The 23575-nt window shown below is 47.2% G+C and overlaps 1 protein-coding gene across 1 annotated transcript in view; it reads right to left on the bottom strand.

Annotated features, from left to right (window-relative positions):
* Positions 1-23575, bottom strand: part of RIMS4 (regulating synaptic membrane exocytosis 4) — a 55596-nt gene that overhangs the window by 7634 nt on the left and 24387 nt on the right. Inside the window, exons 2-5 of the mRNA XM_064391987.1 lie at positions 16766-16907; positions 2992-3104; positions 2264-2365; positions 1881-2020 (exon numbers count right to left, since the gene is read on the bottom strand). Coding sequence (XP_064248057.1) covers positions 1881-2020; positions 2264-2365; positions 2992-3104; positions 16766-16907 — 497 coding nt within the window. The remainder of the gene's footprint in view (positions 1-1880; positions 2021-2263; positions 2366-2991; positions 3105-16765; positions 16908-23575) is intronic.

The following is a 23575-nucleotide window of genomic DNA, read 5'->3' as shown; positions in this document are numbered from 1 at the left end:
TAGGGACAAGAAGGGGGAGCACAGTTAATCCTCCAACTTCCACACTTCCTTGGGAAGCACAAGGCTGACCAACCCTTCAACTCCAGCTTTCTGGAGCTTTGCTACACTCTGAGAAGACCAGAAATATTTACTGTACTAACAGGTGATGTGAAGCTCTGCTTGATGATATTACTTTTTTATTTTAAGCACATGTTTACAAACCCTAATGTTATCAGATTTTTTTTTTCCCCCCATGGAACAGAGGTGAATGTGCCTGTGGATAAGACACCATTCTGCTGGGCAGGGGCAGCATCTCCACCAAGTATCCTCAGAGCTGCAGTCCAACACCTGCAGGTAAAATCTGGTCCTGGCATATAACAACAGGCCTTGGGCACCAAAAGGTGGCCTGGGAGGGAAGGGCAGGAGCAGCTCCTGATCTGGAAAAATAAACCAACCAAAAAAAGGTGGGCAACAACTTGGGCCAAAAGCCAACAGTTTGAGGAGAAGAGCATGTTTTAACTTCTGCACACAGATCTCATGCCATGGGGCAGATGGAGATGAGGCATGGCCACTCACCTGGAGGAAGGGCAGGAGCCAGGGACACGACATGAGGGGCACGCGTGAGTGACAATGCAGGGCAAGCAGCACAGAGGGCTGAGAATGGCTCACAGACACAGAGGAAGGGCAATGAAAGAGCTGGCAGAGGAGCAGGGAAAGCTGAGTCACACTTACAACATGATGGAGACCAGTGGGTGGAAGAACAAATGCAGTGAGGGTCATGGGCTTAGGCATGCTGGAGGTCTGCACGTGGCCAGGTGGCCCTGGGTGGCTCAAGACAAAGGTGACGACTGACTGCAGAGTGAGTCCGTGCTCTGGAGGGGAGAGGATGAGCAGGATGGGTTATGATGACAATTAGTGATCTCTGGCTAATCCTGACAGCTTCTTTCCCTAGGCTCCTAACAACCACAACACTACAGTTTTCTGTAAAATGAGGCAGGAGAGACAATGAATGTCAATCAAAACCCAAAAATTTACACTCTGGGCCAGCAGGAGATGGAGCAAGCCACTGCACAAAGTGGGTTTGGTGACATGTCCATTAGCAAAAAAGCCAAGCTCCTCAATTTATTCTTGGAATAAGTGCCTTTCCTGGCAGCAGGGCAGCAGGTAAGGAAAGCCACGCAAGGCAAGAGCAGACCAAGCCAGGTCCCACTCCATTTCAGTCATAAATGCGCAGTTTTGTTGCATCAGGGGAAAATGCTGCTAATCAAGGTAAATTAGGTAGAAGTCACTGAAGAAAAGGGTCCAGCAGGTTAGCTGGCAATTTAGACACCAGTGGAGGTAAAGAACAGAAATTAATGGATTGATTACATTAGTACTACAAATAGATTTTAGCCATGCTTTATTGGATGGAAATTATTTTTGTATGATTTAACAATGCAAGTCACTCTTTGCTCTGGAAACATAGGTACAGAGTTGAAAATATGAGTATGGCAGAAAACACATGGCAGTAACAGAAAAGAGGTAGAAAAAGGTGAGATAGGTAATTGGGTGATGGCAAAGCAGAGTGCCCTGAATGTGTATAAACATGGAAGGCAACCCATGCTGCTAGATCATTTTAGCACCTATAGGTACCACCTATCTCCTAACTGGGTGGAGAAAAAATAATTAAAAAATTTAAAAATCAACCCTCTCCTGGTAGGCACTCATGGTACCTGGCAAGGTGTCAAACAACCATCAGCCTGAGTATGAAGAAAGAGGAATTCCTTTCCCTTTGTTAAGTCCAGATTGAGTGCATTGGCTTTTTCTTGTCTATGTTAATTAACCAGCATGACAGGATTTAGTATCTTCCATGAGAGGTGGAAGAGAAAGAGAGGGGCAGACCTGAGACTTGCTCATCTTACCTGTAATACTTTGCCCTGGGGACTCTCAGCAAACAGCAACACCTGATTGTACAAAGGGTCTAACGACTTGCGAGCCACTTTTGTCTTCTTTTTCGCAATGCACACGCCATTCTCTAGCAGGTAAGCTTTGATGTAAGCAGCTGGAACAAAGAACATGGTCAAATATGAAGAAATCTTCATGGTCACTTTAGAAAAGACAGTGTGCCATGTCTCAGGTGTTTCTAAAGAAGGCAGTTACAGAAGGGAAAAGATTTGTCCAGGCAGCCTTGTTTTCAGTACAGGCTGCTTGGTCCTGCCAAGCAAAAATTCAAATTTTCCCTGTTCACAAGCATTGTGGGAGGCTGGGGCTCAGGGAAGTGCTTCAGGAGATCAAAGCATCCTACCTGGCAGTGTTTTGGAGCCGGGTTTTGGTGTCAGTCCTCGAGCCTGAATGATATCCACTTCAAGCTGCCCATTTCGCTCTTGCAAGCCAATTTCCACATCCCCTAAATCAAAACATCAAAATATATAGAATACTTTCAAAATAATACATCCTTGGGTTATAAAAATTTTTTAAAAACAATCTTTATATCCCTCCTGCACAAGCTGCAACAAACTGGATGTGCCTGATTTCCTCCTGCATTACTCTGGAGCAGCTCCACAGTGATTCCAGGCCACATTTTCAAAAGCAAATTTTACTGGGAGCCCTCTAAAATGGCTTTGGTGGCTCAGTCTCCTACTCGTTGTGGCAGCAAGCTTCTCATCTCTCCCAAATGGAAGCACCTAGGACTGCAGGCTGCTTTGGAAAATGCAGTTATGGTGGACCTAACAAAGAGCCTGATGGGCCTTAGAGAAAGAAAAACCCCACAAGATGCATTTTCAGGACTTTAGCTGCATTTTACTTAGTCTGTGCCTTTCAGAGCTGAGAGAGAAAAGGATAAAGCTGCTGCTCCCCTCCTAATGCCACACTTGCTGCAGTCAGCAAAACCTTTCAGCCAAGCTCACTTGATTTAACAGAGAAATGGAGCAGGACAGTGTTAGATCAGCAGATGCTGGACACATTATTAGGTGGCTCGTAGGAGCTGTCTGTTCAAGACTCATTAAAGCCACCCAACTCCTTTGTGCTCCTTACCCATCGAGGTGGTGGCCAAGGTCTGGCGGCCAACAAACTGTGCAGGGCCCATGCTCCCCAGGAAGTCACTAAACTGCCCAGCAGATGCCAGATGGACTCCACTGAAATTCAAGCTGCAAAAGATAATTATTTTGGCTAGTGGTTAATCTGCATTTTAAAGCAACTCAGTAACTAAAGAACCAGATATATCTTCGAAATGAATGACATCTACAGAAGCCTTTTTTTGAGCAAAACTCAATGGTTTCTACACAGTTTAGTTACATGGAACCCATTTAAAATCTCTTTCCTCCTCCAAACAACCCCAATAATGGCAGCAGTTACCAGCTGGTCAATATTTGTTTAGCTGTAACTGTCTCTAAAGAAAATCTCTGCTATCTCAGGCTCATATGTGGCTGTCACCTCTTCAGGTAACAGATTCCTAGAATAGTTTATAGGATGTCTCTTGATAGCCATCCCTTCCCAATCCTCTTTTCTAAAGGGAAAATAATCCATCTAGAGCAGTAGTTAAAAGTGAAATGAGCAGGGCAAGCATCAATCCCCTTGGGACTCAATTCCCTATCCATTTATCACACACACTGAGCAATACATCTCCTGTTTGATAAGAGGTCCCATTTCCTCCTGCTCAACACCAGAAGCCTCCACCCTGCCCACACTGTGGTTTTCATATCTGCTTCCATGACTGTAGCCACAAAGAGGATCTGAATGTGGGTGGCAAGGCTAATAGGACAACATCCTCAGACAGCAGCAGCGTCTCTGCCGCAGCCACCACAGCAAAACAAAAGCTGTTGGGAGGACAGAGCCTCCAAATCTCATCACCAGGCACTGAGGCTGGCCCGTGGCAAGCTACAGGTGCTGGTCACTGCACTGGGACATGTGTGTAGCAACACAAGAGTCAAACTCTGTGGTACATTGATACAAACGAAGATTTACCCAGTTGTACCCTGATTTACGCAGCTGTTTTGGAGGTTGTAGAAGAACTTGCTGCAAATGGTAAGGAGGAGGCTTGAGGCCAGCATTTGACACCTACATTTGTCCTACAGGCATCTGCCAAGCCATGACACAGCTGCTGAGACACGTCAGGAGCTCTGTGCTGGGATACCCACGCTGCCGTGCCGGGCGCTGCTCTCTGCCTGCTGCGTGCCAAAGTCAGGCACAATTACAAACCTCCTCCACTTCTCCTAACTTCCTTCAAGGGGGGCAATTAACCACGAAATGATGCAGCCCCCGTTCCCCAAAGCCCTTTCTCACAAAGGATGCTGTGAGGAGGCTGCACGTTGGGTACAAGTGACGGCAGAGAGGAGCCCTGCCTGCGGGGTGGGCTGGGCACCGCAGGCTCTCACACAGCTGAGTCAGCCACAAAGACCTTGCCATGCCCTCCTGCTAGCCAGTTACATTTAAAAGACATTAAAAAGAAAAGAAATTCTTTTCCAACCCCATTCAACCAGCAGTGTGTTAATTTCAGGTTGGGATTTCAGCTCTCAATAGCTATTTGCAGACCTGCTCTCAGCCCCATGGGAATATTTATTTATTCTGACAGGGAAGGAGGATGCCAGCACACACACACCTCAGCAGCTCACCACATGTGGGGACTGAAGAGGACATGTCACTAGCATGGGTTCATGGGGTGGCTTAGCTCCCTGTGACGGGCACTGCATTAAATGGCCCAACTTTTCCACAGAACTCTGCACCTCCCTTCTATGCTGACCTGGCTCTTGGAGAAACCTGGTTATTGCTGCTACACAGGGAGAGCTGCTGAGCCATCAGCACGGAAAAACCTGCCCTTGAGCTCTTTATGAATGTCACCTTTGTGCAAAGGGATGAGGAGTCTCAGCATCCTGTGTGCCAGGCTTGTTTGGGTGTATTTTCCTCGGTTCAGTGTTTTTTCACCCTGCATCCACTGTTTGCACCAACACTCTGGGTGATATTTTGAGGTACAACAAAAAAAAGAAACAGCAGCATTTATTTGGCATTCATGGCAGAGAAGGCTTAACATTTTTCTCAGTTTCCTGTGTCACCAACTCCTTACCAGCACAAGGTGCATCCCCAATGTCCAGGGCCACACTCTGCTCCCTGTGGGCACACAATCCCTGCCCCACCACCCTGACATCTGTCAGCCCCAGCGTGGCAGCTGTCCCTGGGACCAGGGCAGAGTTGCTGGATTTGTGGCCTGGCTCCCCAGGATAAACTGTGCACACAGAGAGAGAGCCCCAGGGCTGGAAAATCTGCAGGGACGTGGGATGGGGGAAGCAGAGGAAGAGGGAGCCCAGAGCCAGACAGGCTTTATCAGGCTCGTGATTTGCCCATACAAGGAGGGAAGAAGTGAGTCCTGGTGCACATGAGGACCAGAGAGACTCCGTGACCCTGCTGCCTCAGGCATTTTGGGCTGCATACAGAGAGTCAAAAAAGGATGAAAACTAGTGCCTAGAGAACTCAAAATAGTGCAGGAAAAAGGAGATCTGACAGACAAAGACGTAAGATTCAGCAGGAGATGAATGGACCATCAGCCAGAAGGTAAATGTTTTCTTTATTCTCTTCAACTCATGGAAGACAAATGGGCCAAACTCGGGTCTCACTCCTGCCCTGGGGAGTGTGTGACCTGAACCAGCACGTAAATAACAATCTGGCAAGACAACTCATAGCTGTTCAGGGAAATGTTCACTGCTGTGCTCGGAACAGATGCTTGGGCTAATTAGCAAGATGCTGAGGACCGGGACAGAGGAGGGGAAGCCCAGGACTGAGTGAAGCTGAGGGCTATGAGAGTTCACAGCACACCCAGAACCAGGTCTTGGAGCAATTCCTCTCTAGGGGGAAGTCCAGCCATGTTACTGCAGGACACACAAAGATGGGAGAAGACCACCCACAGAAACCCCACAGGACAGCAAAGGAGAGAAACCCCTGAAGACTCAAAACAACTCAATAAACCGCTTCTTTTACCTGCCAGGGAGAGAATCACACCAAAGGCTGATGCCAAGTACAGCTCTGCACTACACCAGTGTGGAGAGAAGGCAGCTGTGCTCTCACCCAGCCCACCCCTCCCCTGGTCTAGCAGGAGGTGTCCCTGCCCATGGCAGCAGGGCTGGAACCAGATGGTATTTAAAGTCCCTTCCAAGCTGTTATGTGATGCTAACTATGAATGCTGCTAGCAAAGGCTCTGCCCAGCAGCTGGGGCAGCTCAGGAGAAAGCAAAAGCACCTGCTAACAGAGCAGCTGATGCTGCAGCCTGCATCGATGATATAGAGGAAAAAAGCAGGAGAGTATGAAGGACAGTGTTAAAAAGCACAAGAACAAGGACTGTTGGGGTAAAGGGGAACCAATGGCAACTGGAAATGCATACAGCAAAGCAAAGGCTGCTTGCTGCTATCCCCCATAAATTCAGAAGTCAGAGAGCTCTGGATGACCTTGAAATGATGAATGCTCTGCAGTGCAAACTACAGCGAGAGGGCAGGACACTGCTGCAGGGACACCCAGGCTGGGCCACCAGCACAGAGCCTTGCAAGGAGGGCAGGGGAGCTGCTGCTTGAATGGAGCTGCTGATCCCAAGGGGAACGGCAAAGCTCACTTAAAAACACAGGCCAAGGTCAAGACTCCATCAGTCTGGATAACAGCCCTAGTTAATGGGTTTACTAGCACTATAAGAAACTCAGTATTAAATTAGACAGTTAATGTTCCCCACTGTTATATTTGACTGGGAAGGGAAGACATAGGAATTGCTTCTATAATAGATTATGCCATTAGCTGGTAGAACTGGCTGCTACGTTGCACAGAGGCCTGACCTTTTGCAGTCCTGCTTTATTAGACACTAGAAGCAGCAGCTCTAAATCTTGGCTTTGACCAATTCCTGGACATATATTTGGGTATTGCCAATAACCCTGGAATGGAAACAATTTCTGTCTGGAAAAATCATAAGCTATCTCCAAGAAAGCTACTGCTTCTCCCTTGAGGGAAGAGGGAAAATAAAACGGCAGAAATTTAGTACAAATGTGGATTAAAAACAGCAGGAACCATTTAGCAGAATAGACTAAATTTCAGAAGCTCAAACTCAGCTTGGTGAGCTGTCTGTCAAACACTCAGAGAGGAGCTGGGATGGTGAGGTGAGGGGGACATGCACAGTGAGATTGTTGGGACAGGCTCTCCCCATTCACTCGTTCTTCCTGCAGTTAAAGCAGCTCCAGGGAGCACTGTGACTTCTTTTGACTCTTTAATGCAGCCTTGATGCTCCCAAGAGCCCTTTCCTGCCACTCTGGAACATGCTGCAGGCTCAGCATACTTTTCCTACCCACCCTTTGCATATATCAAGCTGTTCTGACCTGCCCTTGATCCAGAAAGCAGCTCTCCAGCTGAACCAGCACGCACTGCATGTGCTGGAGACAGGCTCCTGAAGGGCTCTGCCCAGGTGACAGTGGTGTCTCCATCCTGGGTGACAGCCAGCAGATGTTTCACACACACTGCAGCCATCCTGGAAAGCCCTTCCCCTCCCATTGCCCAACACGTCTGTCCCTGAAGGGGAACAATCACTACAACCTGGTTATCACCGATAGGAGATGTCTTTTTTTATTGCATCTAAAGAGAAATGCTAAAAATAGCCAGAGGAATAAAGGGGGAGCGCTTTGCAGCTGACTTGCAAATAGCAGCTGCCAGAGCCAGCAGGGCCCTGTGACAGGACCATCTCACGCTGCAAAGAGCTGCACACAGAGAAGATTAACAGGTGACACTTGTCAGCCTTTTGTCTAAAGGGCACAAATCCTCCACTGAGTGCGGGCAGCGCAGCCTTTGAACAGCAAAGCGAAATTAATTATCTCTTCTCTGGCCCTTTGCTTTCACTAATCATGATTTACAGGCTCTGCTTTGCCACAGCCAAATGGGACTGATTTTAACGGAGTTAGAGATTATGGGTTTGCTGTGGAATTGGTTGTAAGTTGAATGCAATGCTGCTATTGGCCAGAAGGCAGAGGGAGAGCACAGGGAGGTCAGCGATGCCTCCAGTGTGTCAAGGACAAATGAAGGACATTTTGCTGGAAGATGCTCAGACCATGCTCTTTAGCTGCAGGCAAGGAGGCAGAGCAGGGACAGAGAAAGATGACACTGGATGCCATTGATCCTGGGATCTGTGAGCCCACCAACGCAGCAGAAACCTGCACGAACGTTAACCCTGGCTGCACAGGCACCAGCTCCCACCAAGGCTCAGCATAGGCTGCAAACCCCATTTCAGCATCAGACAGCCACTGCTGTGCCCGGACTGTCCCCGGCACACGAACCAGCAGGCACGGCAATGGGGACACGCCTAGTGACAGCGGGGACACGCTCAGTGACAGCGGGGACACACCCAGGGACAGCGGGGACACACCCAGGGACAGCAGGGAGGCAGGGACAGCAGGGACACACCCAGTGACAGCGGGGACACGCCTAGTGACAGCAGGGACACACCCAGTGACAGCGGGGACACACCCAGCGACAGCGGGGACACACCTAGTGACAACGGGGACACACCCAGGGACAACGGGGACACACCCAGGGACAGCGGGGAGGCAGGGACAGCAGGGGCACACCCAGGGACAGCAGGGACACACCCAGGGACAGCAGGGAGGCAGGGACAGCAGGGACACACCCAGGGACAGCGGGGACACACACCCAGGGACAGCGGGGACACACACCCAGGGACAGCAGGGACACACCCAGGGACAGCACGGACACACACCCAGGGACAGCGGGGACACACCCAGGGACAGCACGGACACACACCCAGGGACAGCACGGACACACACCCAGGGACAGCGGGGACACACCCAGGGACAGCACGGACACACACCCAGGGACAGCACGGACACACACCCAGGGACAGCAGGGACACACCCAGGGACAGCGGGGACACACCCAGGGACAGCAGAGACACACCCAGGGACAGCAGGGACACACCCAGAGACACACGGAGGCAGCGGCAGCCGCGAGAGGGAGACACGAGCCCGCGGCAGCGCCGCAGCTCCCGCGGTGCCGCGCACAGCAGGTACCAACCTCCAGCCCGGCTCTATGGCACAGCCCAGGAACCCTTCCTGCCTTTTCGTGACATGTTTACATGCAGAATGAGACCGGTGGTGGGTACAGACTGGGGCACGAGAGGCTGGAGAGCAGCACTGTGGAAAGGGACCCGGGGTCCTGGTTGGTGGCAAGTTGAACATGATCAGCAGTGCCCTGGCAGCCAGGAGGGCCAGTCCTGTCCTGGGTATCAGACACAGCATTGCCAGCAAGGGAGGGGATTGTCCTGCCCTGCTCTGCACTGGTGCAACCTCACCTCAAGTCCTGGGGGAAGTTTTGGCACCACAATATAAAAAAGACATTGAGCTATTGGGGAACATTCAAGAGATGCAACGAGGATGGTGATGGCACTGGAAGGAAAGCTTTTGAGAAACATTAGAGGTAACTTGGTCTGTTCAGCCTGGAGAAGAGGAAACTGGGGTAAGACCTCATTGTGGTCTTCAGCATCCTCATGAGAGGAAGCAGAGGGGCAGGTACTGATCTCTTCACTGTCATGACCAGGGACACATCCTGAGGAAATGAGGTATAAAGCTGAGCCAGGGGAGGTTATGCTGGATATTAAAAACAGGATTTTCACCCAGAGGGTGGTCGGGCACTGGAACAGGCTCCCCAGGGCAGTGCTCACAGCCTGAGTTCTAGAAGCGTTTGGACACTGCTCTCAGGCACAGGGTGGGATTGTTGGGGTGTCTGTGCAGGGTCAGGAGCTGGACTTGAGGATCCTTGTGGGTGCCTTCCAACTCAGCATATTATACATTCTATGGATATTAGAACCTGTGTTCTCAAACTGGGGCTGAAACTGCCCAGACCTTGTTCTTTTAAACACAACATTCCTAATCCTGATTATTTACGAAATCTCTGCAGCCTCTGAAGACTGTGTTCTTGTGCTGCATGCTGTAGGTCAGGCTGTATGAAATCTGTCCTCTATAGAGTAATTTAAGAGTGGCTTAAAGGCTCCTTGCCAGCTGCTTGCTTCTCTGCTCTTTCAGGGGAACAGCATTTCCTGACCTACACCTTGCAAAGATCCGTGTCCTTCCCCTCTGTGGGCAAATCATGCTCGTGGCAAGCAGCTGCTCCTTATATATGACTGGATGGAGAACCAGCTTTTCAGAGTTTGCTTGTAAACTGATCGGGATTTGAATGCCTAGATGGACAGCAGTGATTTCAATGCAAAATGCTGTGAAGAAAATGCAGAGCAGCTGTGCTGATCCCTCTCACACAGCATATGTGGCTCTGCTCAGTCCCCTCCGCACTCCCGCCCGCTGGTGGCTACAGATTAGCATGCAGGGTGTGCAAAGGCAGACACATTTAGGGAAAATGTATCATTAATTTCTTTTCCTGTCCGTGCAGAGTTTGTCCGACCTCTTTTCTGAATCTATTTTTAAATTGCTTCTGGGACTCTGTATGCCAGGTATCCCATTATGCTGCTGAGAGCGTTTGCAGAATCAGCTTGTCAAAATCTTGTAATACTCACAGGAAATATGGTCAGAATGCATCTCCACAGGTCAGCTAGTCTGTCCCAAGGCCAGAGCAGCCTTATTTACACTATCCAGGACAGCTGCTTTTCTAACCTGTTCTTAAATCTTTCGCAGAGAGTTTATTCCTGTGCATTATTTTACTTTTTCCTTTGAAATATTTTCCCAGGTTTTCCTCTTTACACATCAGTCCTGAACATCCTTTGTGAATTATTAGTTTGAAAAACAGACCACATATTCCTTTCTTTTCCTCTAGATATCACACTTTTTTAGAAGTCTTAAAAGACTTTGAGACTGGTCTTGATTGTACTGACGTGCAATGGCCACACACGTGCTGATGTGTCTGTGCAGAAGAAATACAGAGCGAGGCATTCATCTCCCCTCACAGGCTGGGTGTAACACTCTTTTGTCCAGGAGCTCTCTCAGGAGAAGAGAATTTTGTGTCCTCTCCCTGGACCAAATCCCCATTCCTGTCTCTCTGTTTCACAAGCTGCACACCTTGACTCCCACGGAACTCCCTGCCGTGGGCTCAGCGAGGTGGTGAGGCCAGACAGCTTCAACACAGCCACCCCCTGGCACACCCAGACAACAGCTATTTTCAGAAGGTGACATTTTGCCTTGTTCTTTTCATGGATTCATTTACACTATCCACACTAACACCTATTTGCCATCATCTCAAGCCTCCAGAGGTGATACATTCTTAAAAAGCTGCTCCACTGTGTCTGGTATGTGCATGGGATGTGCCTGGGTCCAGGGTTCAGAAATTATTGTTCTGTTCTTGTAAATAAAAAAGCCTCCTTTTTTAAATCCTCTCATGGCACAGACTTGCAATTACAAGCAAGTTGCCTAAACACAGCCATGTATCTCAGTGGTTTGACTTGCACAGCTGAACTAACAGATACACCACACATTACATCTAACATGGAGCCAAACTCTGCAGCTCTATCTTTAAAAAACGGGGACTGCAACAGATTCCTTCAGCCAGAAGAAATGGGAAGAGGGAAGTCTCCTCTGAGACTGATAACATATTTGACACTTATTTTATTTGAGCATTAAAAAAACCCCATCAGAACTCCAATTTCAGGGAGCAGTAATGTTCTGTGTAACAATCACACTCATCCATATTGCATGCTAACGTCTTTTAAATCGCATCTCCCGGGCAGGAGCCAAGCAGAATCTATCAGCTAAGGAGGAAAGCAGAACTTGCCAACGGCCATTACCCCATCTTTCAAATATTTATGGTGTGCACAAGGAATATGCATCCAGCCACCGTGTCCAGGGACTGGGCACACAGCCCCTTAACCTGTCAAAGTCGATGTGGATGCTGCAGGAGCCTTCACGTTGGCTGGGAAGGTTTTCCATGAGAATCTATCCCTGCAGGACCCAAACCCACCCTAACCCCACCAACTGCACACCTCTCCTCTGCCAGGCAGGATCTCCAATCTGCCTCTCAACAAGCCCCGTTTCTCTCTGGGCCACTCCACTTTCTGCAGCATTTTTAGCACTGTGACGTGCTGTCTTATGTGCTGTAACACATTGTACTCCGCTCGCGTATCCCGCTCCTTCTGCTCTATGAATTCTGCCACTGAAACAGAGCTATAAAAACTAGGCACTGAATTCTGTACAAAGATCTCCCCCACTCCCTTCCCCACCTTGCCAGGCTAGCTCCATTTTTAGCAATCACTAGTCATCTCAGATGCACTGAATAAAAGACAGCTACCTGTCTTCAGTGAGCAATTCTGTCTGTTCCCAAGAGGTTGCTGAAGGTGGGATTCACTGTATTTCCTGCTGTAACTGCAGCTCTCAAGGTCACATCCTTTCCAAGCTGTGCTGGTCAAGCTTTGCCTGCACAAAAGGACGTGCTGTTGCTGAACAGGCTGAGAAATTTCTTGATATATTTCAGAAATAATCTCCATGCCTTTCCTGGTTTCTGTCTCAAAAGACGCCAATTTCTTACAGCCTGAACTGATATTAACATGTTTCATTACATTTTTTTAAAGGACTCGGATAAAAAGAGTCCTGAAGACAATCTGTTATAAAAGAGTCTAGAAGTCTCTTGGTTTTGGAAGTCAAACAAGAAACATTCAGGGAATAGCTGCAACATGAATCTCCTGAATGGGGCATTCAGGAATCAAGTCTTTTGGTCATTCTTGAAAGTTGATGGATAATTTCTGGTGAAGGGAAGGGAATTTTCATGTGGCCGTGTGGTCACAACCCAGGCCAGTATTTTCTCCTGCTTCCTGTTAATTACTGTTCTGCAGTGAAGCAGAGAAGGGCAGGCAGCTCCCCCAGCCTCAGTCCCAGTGCTGGCTCACACCAGCCCAGCAGGAGAGCTGGTACCAGAGCCAGAAGGAAGCCAAGAGGTGCCAGATGCCCTTGCAGGTGGCACTTGTGCCAGGCTGTGTCCTGCAACAGGACAGAGTCAGGCAGCACTGCCCTCACCAAGGAGAAGAGAGGTGAGATGGCAAACAACAAGATCTTCCTTGTTGGACCTGCACACTCATCTCAGATAATACGAGAACAATCCTCCAAGTCTTTGTTAGTCACCACCTGCTGTGCTTTTCTAAGGTAAAAATCACCTGATCTCTCCAGAACTTAATCATCTCAGCAGTAGCCAGCAAGAACAAAAACTCTATGAGTACCACTCACTAGGCACTATGGCAGCTAGCAGGCTTTTGTTCCAGGTCCATTTTTATCTTTCTGCTCCATTTTCAGGAAGAAAAGTGCTTGGCAGGAACAAGTTACATGCAAGTCCAGAATCTACTGCTTTTTGAATGCTGTACATGGTCTCGTGCAGCTGCAGCAAAACCCAGCCAAAACAAGATGTAGATGGTGCAAGAGCCAGGATGGAGCTGAGATTCTGCTGAATCCCACAGGGCTGTTTGTGAGTTATTCCTATATTCGGAATTGTATCCTTGCAGCAATCCTGGTGTCCTGAGACTACCCCACAGGCACTTACTACAGTGGGCAACTGTTTTCTCAAGTGAATCTTTAAGAATAGACATAGAAGAAAATATTCACTGCTGTAGGATTTGTAACCAGTGCTAGGATTGTTCCGGATGAATTATGAATGGAAACATCTGTGTATGTGAAAGCACAACCAACCTGGCTGCAGCAGATCTGTTCTCCAGTGACAGGAGAAGAATAGACAACAAGGTTAGAGAACACAGCACTTCACACCCTGTTTGATGGCAGACTGTAGCCATAAAGATCTCCCAAAAAGGGGAACAAAAAGGTGGCAGTGCTGCTTGAGATCTACAGAGATGAAAAAGAGTAAAACCCAGAGGTGAAAGATCACTCCAGAATAGCAGGTAAGTCCTAGAAAGTGTAAGAAAAACACAGTCTAAGAGGCAGACTGTTGTGAAGAACAACTCAGCAGACACAGTGAGGGCCTGACAGATGGTGTCCCATGTCCTCCCTGCAGCACACAACCCAGCCTGGCTCCAGCACCTGGATTGATGAGGCTTGGTGCCCACATGGGGTGGTGAGAGCGTGAGGGAATGAAACCTGGACATGGGAACCACTGAAAACAGCTTCGTTCAGTGCAAATATCTACTTCTCCTTCTACAAAGTCTCACATTGAGTTTTATTACATTAATTTCCTATACTAGTGCACAACCACGGTGCAATAGAAAATCTGGGTAAGAAGGTTGGAAGACTTCTCGTCTGGCAAAAATTTACATGAAGCAGTGTGGTGACAGTGTCAGCTTTTCCTGGCATGCTGTATGAGCTTTAATTCCAGGAGATGCAGCATCTAGCCCAGGCAGTCTCCAGTATACTTCATCTTCAGGTAAAGGGAGCATTCTAAAGAAGGCCTAACATACCTCAGAGGTATACCCCTACATAAAAAGCCTCTCCATGAAAAAAAATCTGGATTTTATGCACTCTGGTGCTCACGTGAAAGCAGCATTGATCAAAACCATGCCCTTCAGAATACTCTTTAACTGTGATACCTTGCACTGAGCAGCTCCCTGCAACAACCATGAAAAAGCAGTCAGTGAGCAACACTTTCTATAAGCAGTTTGTATGGCTGAGGGCAGGTATTTAGGCCTGCTGCAGCAAAAATTCACCAAATATTTGATCACTTCAGCATGCCACCTATGGAAGTTGTCCTCTTAGTCCTTAAATTGATAAGGATTATAAGAACACATGGGAGTTGAGATGTGAATCCATCTTTTTCCAGGCGTGGACACCCCAAAGGGATGCACGGGTGGAAAGAACTAGAACAGCATTGCCTTGCTGAAAACCAGGGGTTTGACAGTCACTGCTGAAAACTCTCTGACCTGGGAGAATCTGCACCAGACACAAGCCCAGCTTTTATTAGAAAGAAAATCAACTTGCCACAGCTAACAGAGACATATGAATCTTCATTCTGCTCCCTGGGAAGACAGCTACAGCAAACGAGAGAGGTCAAGAGAAATCTGATTTAGGAGAACACATTTCTGTTCCTCAAAGCTATTCCCCAAACAATTCCATTCTTTGCTGCAGGAAAAGAAAGCAGAGAAGTTCCCCTCCCACCATGTTTCAAGAGAATTGAGCCCTCTTAGCTCTTTGTACTCTCAGTCCTGTTTGCTTATCACTTGTGGCTCAGACAGATAGCTGCAATTCCCACTGGGCTCCCAGAAGAGATTAATTATCCCACCCAGGAACAAAGCATCCAGGAACCACTTAATCACACTTTTCAGAGAAGAGAAGAAAGCACCCCATCCCTGGCCGAGGCGCTGGCAAGGATGGTCTGGCAGCGTTCAAGGCTGCAATACCAAACGTTAGGCTTGTTCTAATAAAGACAATTGCATTGCAAGCCAGCTTTTCCTTTTTCTGTCCAGCTGATAGCTACATGTCACCTGCCTTCAGGGTGAGACAGCACTTGTAGAGGTGCAGGATTTTGTTGGCAGAAATTCTCCCCCTCCATGAAAGCCCAACAAAGCAGCTGAGGTAAGCAGTGGGAGGACACAGACCATTCAGGGAGCTACACCCCTTCCCAGGAGGAGAAGCTATGTAAATATGAACAAGAAAGAATTTTTCTCTGCATGAAAGCAGTTTCTTGCTCCTCATTGCCCAGGGAATGAACTTAATCACTAATCCTCTGCATCTAGTAGCGGAGGCAGAACTCCAAGCCACAGGACTGTGCTGGTGTAGCAGGAATATTTCCCTGGAGACAGCAGCTCACAGAAGAGATAAGATACATCACAGCTTTGGAGTGACAAGATTGCTATCGCAGTCTGTGCCTCATTACTATTTTGAACCTTCAGCACAGATCTATGATGCCTTTCCAGGATTAGCCTACTTCTAAAGCTAAAGAAAGTCTCTCTTAATTTACAGCTTGTTACTTATTTAACACCAGAATCACATTAATTGAGAGTGCCTTTGGACTATCTCAGCATTTCAGCTGTACAGTGTACTTGGAATACCACACAGGACTCGAGAGAGCATACAGAGTGATGCCAAGTGTAGTCCTTGGCTTGAACACGACGCCTTTTAGGTATGGAAACATTTTAGCCACACACCTAGAAAGCACAAAATTGGATGGTATGTACTGCCTTCTTCTTGGGTTTTTTGCTTCCAAAGATTCCCATGAACAGTCATCTTAGTAAAATAATTAAATTTCCATATATGGCTTCAAGTAATGGAAATACAAAAACCAGAATTGAAGACAAGTCAGGTCCCAAAGTTCTGGCCTAAATATCCTCTGCTTTGCGCTCTGGTATAAAGTCTAAATGCAAGTGTGTTATAACTTCTCTTGGGGTCAAAAATCTCTAAAACACATTTTTAGGACACTGTAACTCAGATGAAACAAAATTAAGTTTTTTACAAGGTACACACAGGCTCCAAAATATATATTTTGTTTTGCTATGCTATCATGTATTTTATTACTTTCACCCTTTTCAGCACCTTGAAACTTCTTCCTGCCCCAAACCAAAGGGCTGTTCTGAAACAGGGGAAATGGACAACTATTGTGCAACATTAAAAACTCCTGGCTTATCATTTACGAGCAGTAATGAGCCTCTGCTATTGACCCTGAATTAGTCATCCAAAGGCAAAGTGGTTAAAAGTAATGGGTATCTGGTTCAGCTCAGAGTAATGAGGACACTAAAATAAGTATATAAACAGTGGAATATGTGCCAGGTATGCAGACAGAGAGATCTGCTCTAATTGGATGGGCAGTACACCTGCAGCACAGGCAACTCAGAAAAACACATCGTCCATCATGCCAGAGGAAAATTAATAGGTACAGGGACAGTGCATCCCTGAGTGATTACCCAGTGACTTACTTTCCCTCTGATCCGTAGCTGTTCATGCTGTCCTCGATGGACTCGTGGCTGGCTTGGCGCACGGTCCTGCTGGGCATTTCCACAGCCAGGCCAGTCTCTGTGCTCCTCTGGATGGCCCCTTTCAGTCTCCGACCGTCACCATCTAGGAACACAGGGGGAGAAAAGGCAGTCAGCCTCTATTCCCTGAGCCTTCTGCACTGACAGAGCCAAGCAGAAGCAGAGGAGGTCTTTTGGAAGACAAGCCTGGCATCTGTCATACACATTTCCCTTACCCAGCCCTGCTCCATCAGCAGCTCCCGAGTCACCTCTGGAACACACTCACTGCTCCACCGTGCCTGGCAGATACCCACAGCAGGCACACCCTCCCTACCTGCTCCAACCAATTAATTATCCAGTGAGAGGGCAGCCACAGCAGCTGGCTACACCCAGAGCTACCCAGGCAGGGAACACAGCAGCAGCAACCATGGGCACAGCTGATGCCTCCAAGCCTTTCCCAAATGCCATGCTGCTGCCTCAGGTTGTGTGGAACAGCACCAGGAGTGGCAGGTGCTGGTGGGCACTGAGTGAGCAGAGGGGAGGAAAAGGCCAGGTAGCACCTGAGGTGCTGCCAAAGCAGGAGCCCTCCCAGACCTGCCACAGGGGAATAGTTGGGCACAACCAAAACGTTCCCTGGTGGCAGCAGAAAGGCACCAGCAGTGGAAAACCCTGGAGAGGACTATTCCCCTTGACAGACGCCCTCAGCCACAGCACAGAGGGAATTAAGTAGGTTCTGGTTCCTCCTGGGTGCAGTCTTCAGAGGCTCAGCCCTCTGAAATTAACAGCTGCTATTTTCATCCTCCATCTCAAGCAGTCTGTTTCTCAGAACAAACCATGTTATGTAATGAATATGTAATGAATACCATTACTATTAATTGCTGTAGCTGGTGTTAGGAAGCTCCAGATTTCATCCCACATAGAGCACTCATCCTGAAACACATCTGCTACAAGTTTTCTGAACAAAGCAAAATTATCTAAATCCTCTAAAGATGCCCAGTCATTACCCTGGATTCAGGCAGCAAAGCTCCAACCCACAGTGCTCTCAGAAACCTTCCAACTTTTTTGAGCACCACCTCCAGAAGAGAAATGACCCAGCTATTGAGTCTGAAGAACTCAGGATTGCCAAATATCAAAGAAAGCAAATCTTTCAAAGAATCACAGGATGGGTAAGGTTGGAAAGGACCACAGTGGGTCATCTGATGCACCCTCCCTGCTGGAACAGGGTCATCCTCGAGCACACTGCACAGGATTGCACCAAGATGGTTCTTGAATATCTCCAGTGAGGGAGACTCCACAACTTTCTGGGCAACCTGTTCCAGTGCACCCACACAGTGAGGAAGTTCGTCTTCATATTCAGGTGGAACTTCTGGTGAATCACTTTCTGAACTACTTCAGAAATAAGAGGGTATCTGTAATAACCTGCCTAAAATACACTGTTATTTGTAGCAGGCTGCTTGACCTAAAATACTTTTCTTCAGATCTTGGTGGGAAGAGGGACTGTGGAAAAAAAAATCCCATAAGATATCAGAAATGTTTCCTATCTCACTTCTCTAGTTATAGCTACATGGAAATGCAAAGACAAAAATTCTCCTATCAATACAGCTGTAAAGTACCTTTTCCTCTACTATCATGAGGTTTCCAGCTGGGTAAACGTGCTGGCCCCAGGGCTCTGTACCAGCTGCTGTCCCCACATATGGTGCAGCCTGTGTACACATGTCCCTGTGAGCTAAGGGGATCGAATTTGCACATTCTGGGTTAACATTAACTACAATTTGTACTGTTTGTGTGCCTAGAGCAATGCATGAAGCATATTGTATAAATCAGGAAGTCACACAAATGTAAAACATATTTCTCACGTGCTTTCAAAACCCAAACCTTCAGGCAGGAATATCAATATGGGCATCAACAAAAGCGAAGCTTTGTGCAATGGCCATGCTTGTTCTCCCAGCCAGTGCAGAGCAGCTCCCTTTGATGCACCCTCCTTAGCCTGGTGCAGCTCACTGGAGCCTCTGATGGGGTTTGCAGGTTCCTCTGAGGGCACATCCCACAGCCATGTGGGCAGACCTGATGGTCCATTTCATTTGTCTTGCATCCACCTCCACAAACAATCTCTGAGTCACCCACATGCACCAGTGCCCATCCTTCCTTCACGGGTGCACTCAGAGCACTCATCCTCCTGCCCTTTGAGGTTACTCCTCACAAGAGCTCTGCTGGCAGCCAGAGTCAAAGCACCAAATGACATAAATGCAGGAAGCAAATTAAAAATGCCCCATTGCCCAGCCATGCAATACCTGCTTAAAAAAATCTCTTGTTTCCCCAGTCTAATGAGATGTGCCTAGAGACACCCAAAATTAAAAGACTATTCATCCACAGCTGGCAACAAACGAGAGGTTTGGGACAGAGCAAGGGCTTGGAGCAACACAAGGTGCTTGCTCTATTCTATCAACCATCTCCTGATTGAAAGCCAGGGAAATAAAGCAGAAGGGCCCAAAGGCAAGGAAAGGCAGCGCTGTGGGAGCACCAGGACACTCTACCAGAAATTTAGCTGGCACAGGGCAAGTTCAGCTGTAGAGCTCCACATGCACAGCTCTCTACTGCTGGGTGGGTCATTTTCTAGTAGCACTGATTGCTTTAGCAGATTAAAAAAAATTAAAAAGGAAAAATTACAAAGACAAAAAAGGAAAGGAAAAAATGGCAAAAGTTTAATAAAGAATCTGTAAAACAAGACAATGGGAATAAAGGACAAAGTCCTTTGTTCCTCCCTCTTCTTCCAGACAGAGACGTACAGCAACTCCTGCATCTTACACATGGTCTCTCATTATTCTGAAGAAAGGTTTCTCCAACCTTTCTCCCCCTACAGTCTCTTTTTGCTGGATGTTTCCTTTGAACTGAAGGGGAATAATTTGTTTTGTCAAAAAGGCAAGCTCCCAAACCATAGCAGCCAGAGGGATGACTGAAACCGGGTAAAGATCACCATATGCACCAGAGATGCCATCAGGAAGGAGGTACAGGTTCCTAAACTATCCATCCCCATCAGCTGGGAGAGGAGGACAGATCAGGGATAGCACATCTGGAAAGGAAATAAATACGGATGACACTGCACTTTTCATCTGTGTGCCAAAAATATCTCACAAGCAACAGTCAGCTACCATCAACCTTCTCTGGTCAGCGTGGAGCATGGCACAGGGGCTGTGCCTCCTCTCCTTTCTGAAATCTTTGTGTTTCAACACCTTTGCCCATCAGAAGGTAAATGATATGCATCGATGTGGGTGTTGCCCGGCAAAACCATTTGTCTTAATTTGTCAGTGGTATCTGAAACAAGTAAGAGCAATATCGACATTTTCTGCAGTGTCACCAGATTTATTCCCTGCACTTCTTCCAATTAAGCAGCAAACAACAGAGGTTAAGCAGTCAGTCAGTCAAGCCTGCAGTGCAACACCTCACTAAGAAAGGATTTAATTCAGGATGACCTTGAGAAGAAGAAAATTTTTGGTCAAATATTCAGGATGAAGATACACAGCACCTCACTGATGCCAACAACCAGAAAGGCCCAGGAGTCACTCTGCCAAGTTCTCAGTGTTGACAGGTGCTTGGATTTTGCTCTTTCAGCCAAACAATTTATGTTTGGCTAAAGAATATCTTCTAAAGCACTATCCACTCTGGGTTTGAAGAATATCGAGAGATGAAGAATCTGCTGTTTGCCTGCACAGTTTATTTTACTACCTGACATTTAGAGATGTGGCTTAAGCTTGCCTGGTTTCAGCTTTCACACATCAGGTTTTTTTAGTGTCCTTCTCCACCCCAAGAGCTGCTTTGTGTTCTCACTATACAGACTTTTCTGCAGTGCAGATGAGTTATCTCTCAATCTTATTTTGACAAGTTAAACAGACTGAGAACTCTATGTCTCTCATGCTCTGGCTTTTTTTTTTTTCTCCTGGCCTTGAGTCTTTATAACAACCTCCCCAGGTTTTAAACACCCTTTTGAGAACAGAACTGAAGTCTTCATTTTAGTGCAGAAACGCATACAGAGGTAAAAGTCAGCTTGTACTCTGATCTTCTCTACTTCTGCTGGCACCTCCCAAGACCACAGTAAGCTCCAGGTCACATCACACCTCACCTGGAGGCTGTGCAGTCCCTTCCTGTCCTACTGGTACAACCTTGCAGAACATTATAATAGATTTGTAAGAAAACCAATTTTATTTGAAGAGAAAGCAAGCAAAACTCCAGACAGCTTTACAGAACTCTCCCACCCTCAATACAATTTATTCTCTTTCTAATGTCCACATCCCCTGTGAATTCAGTGAGGTTTAAACTCACGCTTGCTCCAAATCAAACGAAAACACTGAGCATCACCAGGCCTTCAAGAGAGCCCCCTACCTTTGAGGCTTTTCCTTGACAACTGCTTTTTGATATGTGAAGCAAGGTTTTAATCCATTTATCACGATCACATTTCTAGAGCCATGTTGTTCTAGGACAAAACCCTAACATAGTTAATGCATTTACCCAGTAGCTATGTCTTCTAAAACTTGGCAGAAAAAAAATTTCTCACAAGACCCATTTTCCCTACATTCTTCTTGATTGATATTAATTATATCCCATCATTTTATTCATTATTAATTAGATCTCATTATCATGTTTCCCCTCATCTTTGAGTGATGTCGACCAGCCAACCAGAAGTTCCTTCCAGGCAGCCCAGTAACAAATGAGGAGAAGCAAGGTGACCGTGAGGTGCCCTGTGCAGAGCAGAGCACCCTCTGGAGAGCTCCTTTAACTAAACTTTCAGCTGCCAACCAACAGGCATCCTCTTCTCAAGGATGGTGCCACTCCTGTGGAAGAGCTGCCACCAAGAACTGGATTTGCCTGAAATTATGGGGTGGGAAAGATAAGAGAGGTGCTGCTCCCTTCTCTCCCCCAAGGAAAGAGTAACCACTTCTCATGTCCTCTTCTACATCACTCCCACACACAACTCTTTGAAGCTCTTCCTCTCTGCTGCTGACAGAGCTCTTCATGCTCAGAGATCAGCAAGTCTTGAAAAATCTATGTAAGTCCTGAAATAATCATCACAAGGTCATGATTATATAATTATTACTCCTATACAGAATTACTCTACAATTGATGTTTATTGATGGCACTTTTGAGAGACAGAAGTCTTTCTCACTGTTATCCCTACAATGTCTACTCTCTTGTCACTTCCTTTTCCTCCACCCAGGTACTTGTTACAATCTTTCTGTTTTCCACTTTGTTTTCAATTTTCTCCTCCATCGAAGCTTGCTACCATCACAAAAAGAACCCAGCGTGATGCATGTGCTACAGACCCTCCTGTACTTTAGAATTAATTGGTATTGATTTAGCCCTGAGATTAGGCATTGACTGGCTTTCAACTCGGCCTGGCTCCTAAATTACCCAACCACTTCCAAGCACAGAGGCACCCAAAGCACACGGACACACAGCACCAACACGGGCCACCCAAGACACCAGGGTCTGGCAAAACAGTGTGAGTAGCTACTATCCCTTCCCAAACTTCAGCTTGAGGTGCCAGGGGAAAATCAGGAAGAAAAATCACTTGGATGCTTACTTTCATTTGTTCCTATTGCAAAGTTCTGGAAAATAAAACAATTTGTATTTTCCAAGAAAGTTAGTCCAAGCTTGAGCAAACAGACTGCACCGCCACTGCTTTTCTTACCCAAGTGCAGCAGTATGGAACAATTCCCATCCAAACATGCTGCGGGGCATCAGCCTGGGCAGACTCTGCTCCCTGGATTCACACCTGGGTTCCTCAGCACATGAACTGCCTGCTTTGCTCCAAAACACAAACCTGCGCTGATGAAGCATGAAGGACTGACAGCTCCAGCAAGGGACCACAGAAAAACCCATCTGGCAGAGTCAAGGAAGCCTTCAGAGCACGCTGCAGATCAGGTAGAAAGCAGAGCCAGGACAGGACCCCACTGCCTGCAGAGGAGATTTCCCTGGAGCTATCTCCTTTCAGTTGATGCTGAATCTGCCTGCTCTACCCTTGGCTCAAACACAGGCTCACAAGCCCTTTCATTTTATGCAGCCACTAACTTCACTCTTTGGTTTTGACCCTAAGAGGTTTTTTTCTGGCTTTCTTTCCCATGAAGATCTGTCCCTGAGAAAAGAACAAGCAGTTTGGGGTTGAAAATGAAGGGAAAACATCAAGCACCCATCTGGATAATATCACCTGCTGAGGTGAGGAACGTCTCCAAGTCCAGCAACTGGTCTTTGGGATGTCTGTGGGCAAAATGCAGCAGTGGGAGTCTCAGCTCCACTGCCCATGAGACTGCTAAAGCACTGACCATTTCACCTCCTACCTATTTTCAGCTACTCTGAGAAAGCACATTAACTTCTCCACTTGAAACTTTGTCACTGCATTGTTGCTCCTGAATTGTTAAAAAAAAATAAAACTCTTCTGTTTAGTCAGATGCTGACTCCCTGTGACACATACTAAGGCTTGTGTGCCATGAATCAGTTCTGAGATGAATAAAAATTCCATTGTTCAGCTTCAAAGGAGAGAAAGAGAAGCCTTCCCACCACCTTGCATGAATAGCCAACACCTGTGACAGCCTGGCACACACTGAGCTGCTGGCTGCCAGGGTGGGCAGCACAGGGGTATCTGTTCAGAGCAAGCCCTGATGCTCTCCTAAGGGGCTGCTTCTGCTGAGGGAAAAAAAAATAAATATATATATATATATATAAATGCTGGATTGTCAGTTCAGAATGCAGTTTAACAAGATGAACTCAATCTCATCATGCCTG

Source organism: Passer domesticus, chromosome 16 (genome assembly GCF_036417665.1).
Source record: "Passer domesticus isolate bPasDom1 chromosome 16, bPasDom1.hap1, whole genome shotgun sequence".
Lineage (NCBI taxonomy): Eukaryota > Metazoa > Chordata > Aves > Passeriformes > Passeridae > Passer > Passer domesticus.
This window is presented reverse-complemented; position numbering and strand designations above follow the sequence as displayed.